Source organism: Conger conger, chromosome 12 (assembly GCF_963514075.1).
Source record: "Conger conger chromosome 12, fConCon1.1, whole genome shotgun sequence".
In the NCBI taxonomy this organism is placed as follows: Eukaryota; Metazoa; Chordata; class Actinopteri; order Anguilliformes; family Congridae; genus Conger; species Conger conger.
The window spans coordinates 30,948,484-30,958,898 of NC_083771.1; the positions used below are offsets into that span (position 1 = coordinate 30,948,484).

Consider the following 10,415-nt stretch of genomic DNA (forward strand, 5'->3'; position numbering starts at 1 on the left):
TTGTTGTTATTTCCCACTTTGCATTGCCGCTGATGTGCCAAATGAAAAGGTAGATGTGATCCTTGGGTGGATTGTCATCCTGAATTGGCTCTACCTGTCAATGCAAAGGGTAGCTTTAGACCAGGGGTACAAAGCTAACAGGAAGCCCAGAAATCTCATACTCATGTCCTGGATGGCCCTAGTGCCCATGGGTTTTTCAGTCATTGAAAGCGAGGTGGGTGGAATTTCTAGCCTATCAATAAATTGATCACCAGTGATGAACATCACCTGACCTAGCCTGACAATATTAACACAACGTGTGTTGGATACAAATCTGCAACACAATAACAGCTCTGCACAAGTAAGAGTTTAACAGCTTCATACAATATGCCTATCGGTTGCAGCGCTTCCAAAGCGGAGAACAATTCCTTATACTTCATTACAGTTTATATACACATTCTGTTGCTGGGGAGAGTGGGGCAGTCCCTGTTCTGGGGTTAATCCAGTGTGGCCCCCTCCTTCGTGGTTAGGTGGGCACCGGTTTTTCTGCAAGCTCGTGATGATATTTGAAACAAATGTTTCTGATTCTCTTATCTTCCTGGTATTCATGCCCTATGACACATATTTGCTCACGTTGCTACAGTTCAGTGGAAATATCCACTGATGGACAGCTTCTCTCTGCACGAAGTTACAGGTGACAGGTGCCTCACCAAGCAAACAGGAAGGTGTTTGTGGTTTTATATTAGATTAAAAGAGCTTGCTGCCGTGGTGTTTTTTCCCACATGAAGTTGTTTTTCGACAAATTAGAGATTGGACTTAGAATTCTGTTGTTTCCTAGACATGACATTTGGGGGCTCGTCCGGGATACGAAAGAGCAATTGCTGAAGCTCCCGGCACCTGGAGACAAGGGCAGAGGGTGCTCACCCCTTAAAAGCTGCGCAGCCTATCAAAAAGTGAGAGTATTTAACTACTCATGTTTTGGATTAGGGTGCTGTTTCCTCTGACCTCCTCTCCCTGACACCGGAGGCGACATCCTCTCGTATAACTAACCCGGCAACTAACACTGTGGCTGCTGATACTTTAAGTTGTTGGTATTGAAGAGTGCCTGTGGTATAACGCCACAACTTTTAGAAGTGTTGTAAGATGGAGCGGATATTATACTGAGGCTGCAGATGCTTTAAGTTGTTGATGTTATAGAGGTGCCAGAGCCTTGGAAGGAAAGAAACCCAAGAAGGGCCATCTGCAAGAGTTCTGGTAGAAGCGTGTTGGGTAAAAAACACAATCCTCTGGGGGTGAATGAAGAGAAAAATTGTTGGTTTATTATTGCTGCTTTAAATTGTTGATGTTGTAGAGGTGCCAGAAACTTGGAAGGAGAGAGACCCAAGAAGGGCTGCCTGCAAAAGCTCTGGTAGAAACCGTGTTGGGTAAAAACGCTGTCCTCTAAAGTGTGAATTATGCTTAGACGCTTGTGCTTGTGTGGATTTAACCTTGTATTGAGGCAACGGGGGTAAAAATCATAAAATCGGTATTTATGTATGTGTACAACTATAAAAAATAAGGGTGGAAAACAACAAACTAAATTAAGTTAAGAAACGCAAAGGGTGAATAAAGTATTAAAGGGGAGAAAAAATTGAATAAATAGGAAAGATAAAAGCAAAACATATAATACTATAGAGAATAATAAGAAAATTTAAGGTAAAAAAGATATAATAATATAGATAATAATAAAATAAAAATAAATAAAATAATGATAAAAATTACTGGTAAAAGATATAATAAAATATAGAATAATAGGAAAATCAAAAGTGAAATATAATAATATAGATAATAATAAAATAAAAATAAATAAAATAATGATAAAAATTACTGGTAAAAGATATAATAAAATATAGAATAATAGGAAAATCAAAAGTTAAATATAATAATATAGATAATAAAATAAAAAGGAGGAGATGGAACGGAGAATAACTGGGCTAAGGAAAGAATACGAAGAGGTGGAGGGGTTGGAAAGGTTGATAAAGGAAAAGTATGAACAATATGATAACTACCATAGTAAGTTAGTAAAAAAAGGTGAATGAAATAAAAGATGCTGAGGGAAAAAAGAGAGCGTATAAAGTGCACCAACAGCTCAAACAGGTGGGCTCAATAAGGGAAGGGGAAACATGTAAAAAACGCAAAACTATGGGGCAGGAAATCCCAAGATGGGAAAAACTCCCATACAAAACGAAGGAACCGTTGGAAAGGGCAGAGCCAAAAAATACCAAGAAAAAAGAGAATCGGGATAAGTATACATTAAACACAGTAAAAAGCACTGTAGATAAAAAACAAGCCCTTCAAACAGCAGGATGCCGATTCTTTTTTGTGTTTTTTTTTCGCTGCCTTTTCGGGGTTCCTAATTTTTTTGGCCGTTGGCTATTTTTTTTTAAGGAACCAGTTTTTTGTTCTGGACAATTGAACTCTGCCTTGAAGGCCCTTATTGAGAATAAATTGATTTTTGTTCACCCATTCTGTGATCTCTCTCTCTCTCTCTCAACCAGCGGGGCACCACATAGCATATGAAGTGAAATTATAATTTGGAAGATTGCCACAATGATGAATCATTGGGGCAGGACAGAGAGCAACTGGTATTATGGAGGGGTTATGTTGAAAAAAGTGTATAAAATGTTTGTGAAACCAACAATCAAGGTTCAATTCTGCAGAATTGATCCGGCTTTGTGCACTTGTGCTAATAAAGTCTGATTTTCCTGAAGAGCTTGCTGCCGTGGTGTCTTTTCCCTCGTGAAGTTGTTTCTCGACAAATTATAGATTGGACTAATTTCATTTTCGATTGATTTCGTTTCCTAGACACGACAACATATATATATATATTTTTTTTACAGTATTCTGATTTTGTTCAATGATTCCACTCTCCTCTACCGTTTCCACTATTCCCTTTATTTAGAACCACAAGAATAACCATTTTGAAACATCAATTATAGTTATAGTAAAGTATTGTAAAAACAACTAAACAATGACTATATAGGTATCTTTTGTCTAAACAAATGTGGAATATGGAATTACAGAAAATAAGCAACATATACACTCACGTGGTATATGTTATATGCATTCCACAGTAATGTCAACCTGAGCATGAAAAGATAAAATTACTTCCCAATTAAACTTTTTTCACATTTTTCACATTTTTAAAAAAATCTAAAGAATTCAATATCAGTTTACAAATGACTCATATTACACCACGGTTGGTCTAAATTATTTCTTTTTTTTGGAACAGAGAAAGACATGTCACCATTGATGTTACAGGTCTAGTGGGCAGGCAGCTTTACAGCATATCAGTGACCACAGGTCCATTAACCACCAGGGAGGATTAATCAAATAATGGCTGGTTGAAGTGACTTAATGTGTGACCTTGAACGTGATCAGACGGTCATTCGCATCCTTTTCGCACATGTCCAGACGTGCGTCCTTGTCTCGCGCTGTGCTTATGTACCAACCTTTGAACTTGACTGACTCGAAAGTGGTGGTGTCTTGACCACAACGATACCTCAAGAAGAGGAATCGCTCTTCCAACATTTCCTTGTTGGACACTTCCTGAGGGAGGGAAAGGAATGGTTGGGGGTGAACAGAAAGGGACATATTTAAGGAATATATACACTCAGCAAGGTATTTATTATACTTTTTTTAAAAACTTCTTGGTTTTCTGCCGCTGTATCCTATCCACTTAGAGGTTTAACGCATTGTGTGTTCAGAGATGCTCTTCTGCATACCACTGTTGTGGTTATCTGCGTTACTGTCACCTTCCTGACAGCTTTGATGAGTCTGGCCCTTCTCCTCTGACCTCTCATAAACAAGCCATTTTTGCCCGCAGAACTGCTGCTCACTGGATGTTTTTTGTTTTTCGCACCATTCTCTGCAAAATCCGAGGAGATCAGCAGTTTCTGGGATACTCAAACCACCCTGTCTGGCACCAACATGTTTGCTAAAAATCAAATTGACAAAACTTCTGTCTGTCCACGAACTGACAACAGTTGGCTACAGCTGTAGTTTTAGAGATACACTCACTGAACACTTTATTAGGAACACCTGTACACTTATTTATTAATGTGATTTCGACCGTGGCATGATTGTTGGTGCTCGACGGGCTGGTCTGAGTATTTCTGTAACAGCTGATCAATGGAGAAGGCCCAGACTGGTCGTAGCTTACAGGAAAGTGACAGTAACTTTCCTAATGAGATATAACACAGCAGTTGACAGTATGTGCATATATTCAAAGAGAGTAACCTGAGCATTGAAAAAGATTTGCCTTTACCTGTAGCATCAGAATGGGTATTTCTTGCTCGTTTGACTTTTCAGCACAGAAAATGTATTTGGTTTCGGGAATGCCCAGGGCGACAAGTTCGCCTCGGCCTTCAAAACATGTGACCCTGTATGTTGATAGACTCAGATTTACTGCAGAGAGAGAGAGAGAGAGAGAGAGAGAGAGAGAGAGAGAGAGAGAGAGAGAGAGAGAGAGAGAGAGAGAGAGAGAGAGAGAGAGAGAGAGAGAGAGAGAGAGAGAGAGAGAGAGAGAGAGAGAGAGATTATACAAAGCCACACAGGCTAGTTGGGTAGCTAACTAGAAAGATGATTAATTTGGAAATGTTCATTTCATTGTAAACTGCCATATAATCATCAGACCAGCCTATATTCCTAGCTAATGTTAAACACACTCTGAGTCTGAGACACTGAGACAAGCTAGAAATTGTCAATCTTCCCACTGATGGTCTCTAGCTAATGTTGATCAGTGGCGTAATGAGACTGGTATGTAACCAGTGAAAAAGGAATACTAGGCGATTTGAATGAATTAGTCAATATCCACCATTGTATGTTCACAGAACTAGCTAACTACCAGGAAAAAAACATACATATGGGAATGTATTTTGCCTCTCGAAGCATTTTGTGACTCATATTTTGAAATCTGTAAAACAGGACTTGCAGTTTAATGATCATAATATGTGTACTAAATTAACATACACCAAGCTTACCAACTCTCTCTTCCAGATTTCTGTCCTTCATGGTAATGGCTTGGAGGGTGGCTGAATGCAGTTCAGGAGGGTTACATTTGAACACCAGTTTCCTCAGCTGTGAATTACACACCGAGTGCTGCATGTCCACGGTCCTTGAGCTCTGTCGAAAGAACCTGGGCTTCTGCTCATCCCGCTTCAAAGGATCTGTGGAGGTGAGGGTCAAGGGAGGGTCAGCTACCCATTTCACAAGCATTCCACCCAGCTATATGGTCAGAAACCAATTCCCCCATGGCACATTATAGTCAATCACCTACCACCTCAAATGCTACAAAAACTTTTACATTACATTATTGGCATTTGGCCATCCTAAATCATATTTTTTGGGCACTCCAGGGAGCATCAATCAAACAGCTGTTTGTTTACATTACATTTACATTAATGGCATTTGGCAGACGCTCTTACCCAGAAGACGTACAGTTGATTAGACTAAGCAGGAGACAATCCTCCCCTGGAGCAATGCAGGGTTAAGGGCCTTAGAGCCACCGACCTTGAGTGTTCCAGTCATGTGCCTTAACCACTACGCTACAGGCCGCCCCTTAACCTATAAGCAAAGGATGGGCATCCTCCCTGTAGCTGGGTTTCCCCCCGAGATCATGGAATCTTTTACTTGCCACGTTTTGAGGGTTTTTCCTCACCATTATGGATGTTTTTTTTGCTTGTGTGCTATCTGGGGCCTTGGGTTGGGATTTCCCATTTTTTCTTCCCTTCTAAAGCATCTTTGTGACGGTCTGCTGTGCAAAGAACTAAACAAATACAATTAAATTCAATTGTATCTAATCTAATTTAATTTTACCTTTATCTTAGTGTTTTGCTGCAGCTGCACCTGAAGGGATATTAATCACAAAAAAACAGGGCGGCCTGTAGCATAGTGGTTACGGTACATGACTGGTACCAGCAAGGTAGGTGGTTCGATCCCTGGTGTAGCCACAATAAGGTCTGTACGCAATAACCACTATGACGTTCATTAACAACCTCTCAAAGAGTTCTTAATCTTTGAGTAGTGCACTGTAATGTGTATTGGTAATTTTGCATATTAAAGTTAGAGGCAATATACTTATTTTGTTACAAAATAATTGGTGTCAATTTATTTATTTATCTTAAAACATTCATGATCTAAACATGAAATGTTGTTACAGGTAATCTGTTTCCATAAAACTATGTTTTAGGAGAAATGTTACAGTTACTCATCATTTTGATTAGTTGGATACATTGGTATTTAGATGCACTGAAATAAATGAAAAGAAAAATGAAAAGTATTTTCAAAGGTAATGTGTGTATTTCATTTTGAAATGCTAATACTTTGAAAGTTAAGTTGAGTCATTGTGAACAAATGATTTGATTCAGTGATCAAAATGATGTTTGGTTTTTGTATATTGTATCCAAGCAATTGAAAAACTTTGAGTTTTGAGTTTTGAAATTGGTTTTGAACCTGGTGAGATACAAAATGAGGTTCAAAATGTGCTATTTTGAATGGAAGTGCCAAGCAACGCAAACAGTGCTCATTATAATTGGGCATTTCGCTGATAGGCAACTGGAGAGGTGGATCCTGACGGCAGAAGTGGATAAATAAACCTTTCCAAAGATTTCAGATTTATCTTGATTTGCAAACTCAATTCCCTGGGTTTCGGTGTTCATATTAGTCAAGTCAATAGTATGGTGAAATAAAATACCGTAAATGTAATTAAGGCATGCAGACAGATATGACTGACAGAGATGGCTGCTGTGGCAGTTGCACTTACTCTCGAATACTTTCAGATGTTCGCACAGCAGCTTTTCGTCAGTAATGCGCGTCTCCATCCTTTTCACGGCGATAACGAGACTGACGATTCGGCGCATACTCGGCGGCGGATGCGACTCCACCACTTCACGTTTCATACTGTAGAAACCAAGCAAATGATATATCAACTTACGAACATGTCCAGGTATCCAAATAAAAATGGAAACTTCATATATCTAAACAAGTACTTATAAAATAACTAGGATTTATGTACGCCTACAGCTGAAGAACACCGACAACACCGATGACAACGAGAAGTTCATCGATTAAAATCTTACCTGTCTAATACCAGTGCCAAATCTGCATCGGACATCATCTTTGGAACTAAAATAAGAAGAGAAGAGACCGTGTTAATTGTATCATTAATTATTAACCATCTATGCAATTGCGCGTATGCTACAAATAAAAAGTGCTTGGTTATACCTGACAGTTTTGTAGCCTATGTATCGAGGATAGGAATCTGTAGTTCTTGTTGACTGGTTGTCAGATGTACTGTTTTTGGTGACGCTATATTTATACACGAGCGGGTGGGAGTGGCTAAGAGTGTGCTATGGATATTTATTGGTGCGTCTCCATTCAGTGTACTTCATTACGCGCTTATGTCTTCATGGCGAATGAGCGCGCCCGCCTTCCGTGTGTGCAAACCTACATTCCAAATTGTTCACTCTGAACAATCACCTTTCACAGGCAGGTCTTTCTTCCAAATGGACGTCTGAATAAAGACATCAATCCGCGTGTGCATGTCCCGCAAGCAAGTCTTTCCTGCGAATGCTCATCTTCCGCTCAGACTGAGGTGAAACAATAGGTTCCTAATTGGTGAAATAGTGGACACCTGGAAGATGATTAAAAAACTAAAAAACAATGTTTGATGTGTGATGCTGCACAGAATAATGGATCCACCTCCATGCTTCACAGTTGGCAAGGTGTTCTTTTCTACAAAGGCTTCACAAGCTTCAGGCTTCAAAATGTTTTCTTTCATACTTCAGATGCTTAATTTTACGTTGAGGTATTTTGTAACTCTGCCATGTAGGTCTTTGTTGTTTAAAGGATGTTGTATTGTTATCTTGTGTACAGCTAGGCCAGTGATGTGTGTGTTCTGAGCATTTCTCACCAGGTCTCGGGTCATTCTATTTGAAATTTTCCAGACCTGCCCTTGACTTCAACTGTTCCATTTATCTTTCATTTTCTAATAATGTTTCTGATAGTGGAAATAGTTGTAGATTTGTAAAGTAGTTGTAAAATGTAGATTTATTTGGTTTTTGTCGCCTTCTCCTTCTGAGCTATGTTAATTCTGAAATCCTTGGACAACTGAGGAACCCATGGTTGTTAACCCCAGACAGAACAGCCACTGCAGTCGGACTTTAGAAGCCATGGAGTTACTACAGAATAAAACGTTCACCTGGGTCTGGGCCTTTGTAATCATCTTTTTAAAAGTGGTTCCTAAACTTTTGCACAGATCCGCTTTTCTTTCTTTTTTTTAAAGAAAAACTAAGAAAAAAAAGAAAAGAAAAAGCAATCTTGCTTTACAATGTATTTAATATATATTAAATAAAGCAAAGTGTAGTTGAAAGTATTGCAGCCCAAGCCCTGAGCAGTGAGGTATTGTTAGATACTGAGGGCGAGATGGACACGTCATCTGTAATTACTGGGTCACTTTTGTAGGCTGCAGGTGTGGTAGGCTGCAGGTGTCAGGTGTTAGGTGCATATGTGGGGTGACATGGCTCAGGCAGTAAGAGCAGTCGTCTGGCAGTTGGAGGGTTGCTGGTTCGATCCCCCGCCTGGGGGACCCTAACCCCCAAATGCTCCTGACGAGCTGGTCGGCGCCTTGCATGGCAGCCAATCGCTGTTGGTGTGTGAGTGTGTGTATGAATGGGTGAATGAGAAGCATCAATTGTACAGCGCCTTGGATAAAGGTGCTATATAAATGCTATAAATTATATAAATGCTTCTGGTGACAAAAGCAAATTTCCCCATTCAAGTCTATGCAAAGCTATGACTTTACTATTTACTAATTATACTATTTTGGACAGTACTTTTAAATTAAACTTCACACTGAACTAATGAGGCAGAGTCGCACAAAATATTAATTTAATTCCTTCATATGGTATGACACATTCCATTGTGATGTATTGTGCTCAAGAAATGTAAGAAAGAAAAATGTGACAATATGCCCCACTCTCTCCTGCTCTGGGTAAGTGGAAACATACTGTAAATTAGAATTTTTTGTTTTTGGTGAACTGCCCCTTAATGCTGTTTGTCTTAATGAAATGTTGTATTATCTTGACCAAAAGGTAGAAGCATATCCAAATATAGATTCTGTCATCCAGACCGGGGGCAGCCTGTAGCGTAATGGTTAAGGTACATGACTGGGACATAACTGGGACATGACTGCGACCCGCAAGGTCAGTGGTTCGATCCCCGGTGTAGCCACAATAAGATCCGCACAGCCGTTGGGTCCTTGAGCAAGGCCCTTAACCTTGCATTGCTCCAGGGGAGGATTGTCTCCTGCTTAGTTTAATCAACTGTACATTGCTCTGGATAAGAGCATCTGCCAAATGTCTGGATCTGAATATTATTTAAAAAAACGGGACAAAACCTACAAAATCTATTTGATCTGGGATAGCAAAAAATGATTAAAGTTTTTAAATAATAGGCCCAGGCCCTTTGTCACAGTGCTGTCCACTGTAGCATTGAGTAAAGCATGTGAAAATGGGCCTGTCGGACTTGTCGATTCAGTCTGTTGGAAATGAAGGGATTTGGCATCAGGCTTACTCTGTTTTGTGTCAATTTCTGTGACAGGTGACAGGTGCCTCACCAAGCAAACAGGAAGGTGTTTGTGGTTTTATATTACATTACCAGGGAATGGGGTGAACACTTGTAAAAAAACATACATGAAAAACATATGGAGTACACAGAAAATATCAAATACGTACGTGGTCTTGAATATTTTTATATTAATTTTACAGACGAGGGTCCTGTGTTGAGCTGTTTGGCAGAGATCCTGGTTCTGAGAGGAAACATCTTGCAGGACTTCCTCAAGTCCTCAGCACATTTTTCCGTAGCTTAGCTCGACACAGAGGATAAGAACCATTGAAATGGGCTTGTCTGGAAAAAGAAAATCTTATGCATTTTTTGTTTTTGCAGATCTCCGGGTAGGATGTGTTTAATCAAATATGAGGATAAAAAATGTGTGGTGGGTAGAGAGCTGATGGAAAGTGACATCATCAGTTCCCTGCATGTCAGCCCTGTTCTGGTTTGTGGTGTTTAATCTGAGCAAATCTATTATCAAGTGTTATGTATAATGTTGGAAAGGCTTTACTAACACCTTCTTTGTTCATGTGATATATCACAGAGACACAGAACAGCAGAAATAAAATCAGCACCCACAGTGAGCAGGCCTGTGAAAGAGAGTGGTGAGTCAGTGTCAGTTAGGGTGACATTGGCTCAGGTGGCAAGAGCAGTCGGGTTGCCAATTCAATTCCGCCCTGGGTGTGTCGAAGTGTCCCAGGGCAAGACACCTAACCCCTAATTGCTCCTGATGAGCTAGTTGGTGCCTTGCATGGCAGCCAATCACTGTTGGTGTGTGAGTGTGTGCA

General features: G+C 39.9%; 1 protein-coding gene across 1 annotated transcript; it reads right to left on the reverse strand.

Annotated features, from left to right (window-relative positions):
* Positions 1 to 2,892: 2,892 nt before the first annotated feature.
* Positions 2,893 to 7,321, reverse strand: il1b (interleukin 1, beta). The gene is made up of 6 exons (XM_061215938.1): positions 7,243 to 7,321; positions 7,098 to 7,143; positions 6,782 to 6,918; positions 5,001 to 5,186; positions 4,286 to 4,425; positions 2,893 to 3,567 (listed from the first exon to the last, which is right to left on the reverse strand). The coding sequence occupies exons 2-6, from the start codon at positions 7,133 to 7,135 to the stop codon at positions 3,373 to 3,375; spliced, it is 696 nt and encodes a 231-aa protein (XP_061071922.1). The 5' UTR covers positions 7,136 to 7,143; positions 7,243 to 7,321; the 3' UTR covers positions 2,893 to 3,372.
* Between the last annotated feature and the right edge of the window lie 3,094 nt (positions 7,322 to 10,415).

Excerpts from the sequence above, each read along its gene's own strand:
- il1b (XM_061215938.1), bottom strand. The coding sequence starts at position 7,135 with ATGATGTCCGATGCAGATTTGGCACTGGTATTAGACAG. Across the intron at positions 6,919-7,097 it reads TTGGCACTGGTATTAGACAG|TATGAAACGTGAAGTGGTGG; the intron begins GTAAGATTTTAA and ends TGGTTTCTACAG. Across the intron at positions 4,426-5,000 it reads AAATCTGGAAGAGAGAGTTG|TAAATCTGAGTCTATCAACA; the intron begins GTAAGCTTGGTG and ends CTCTCTCTGCAG.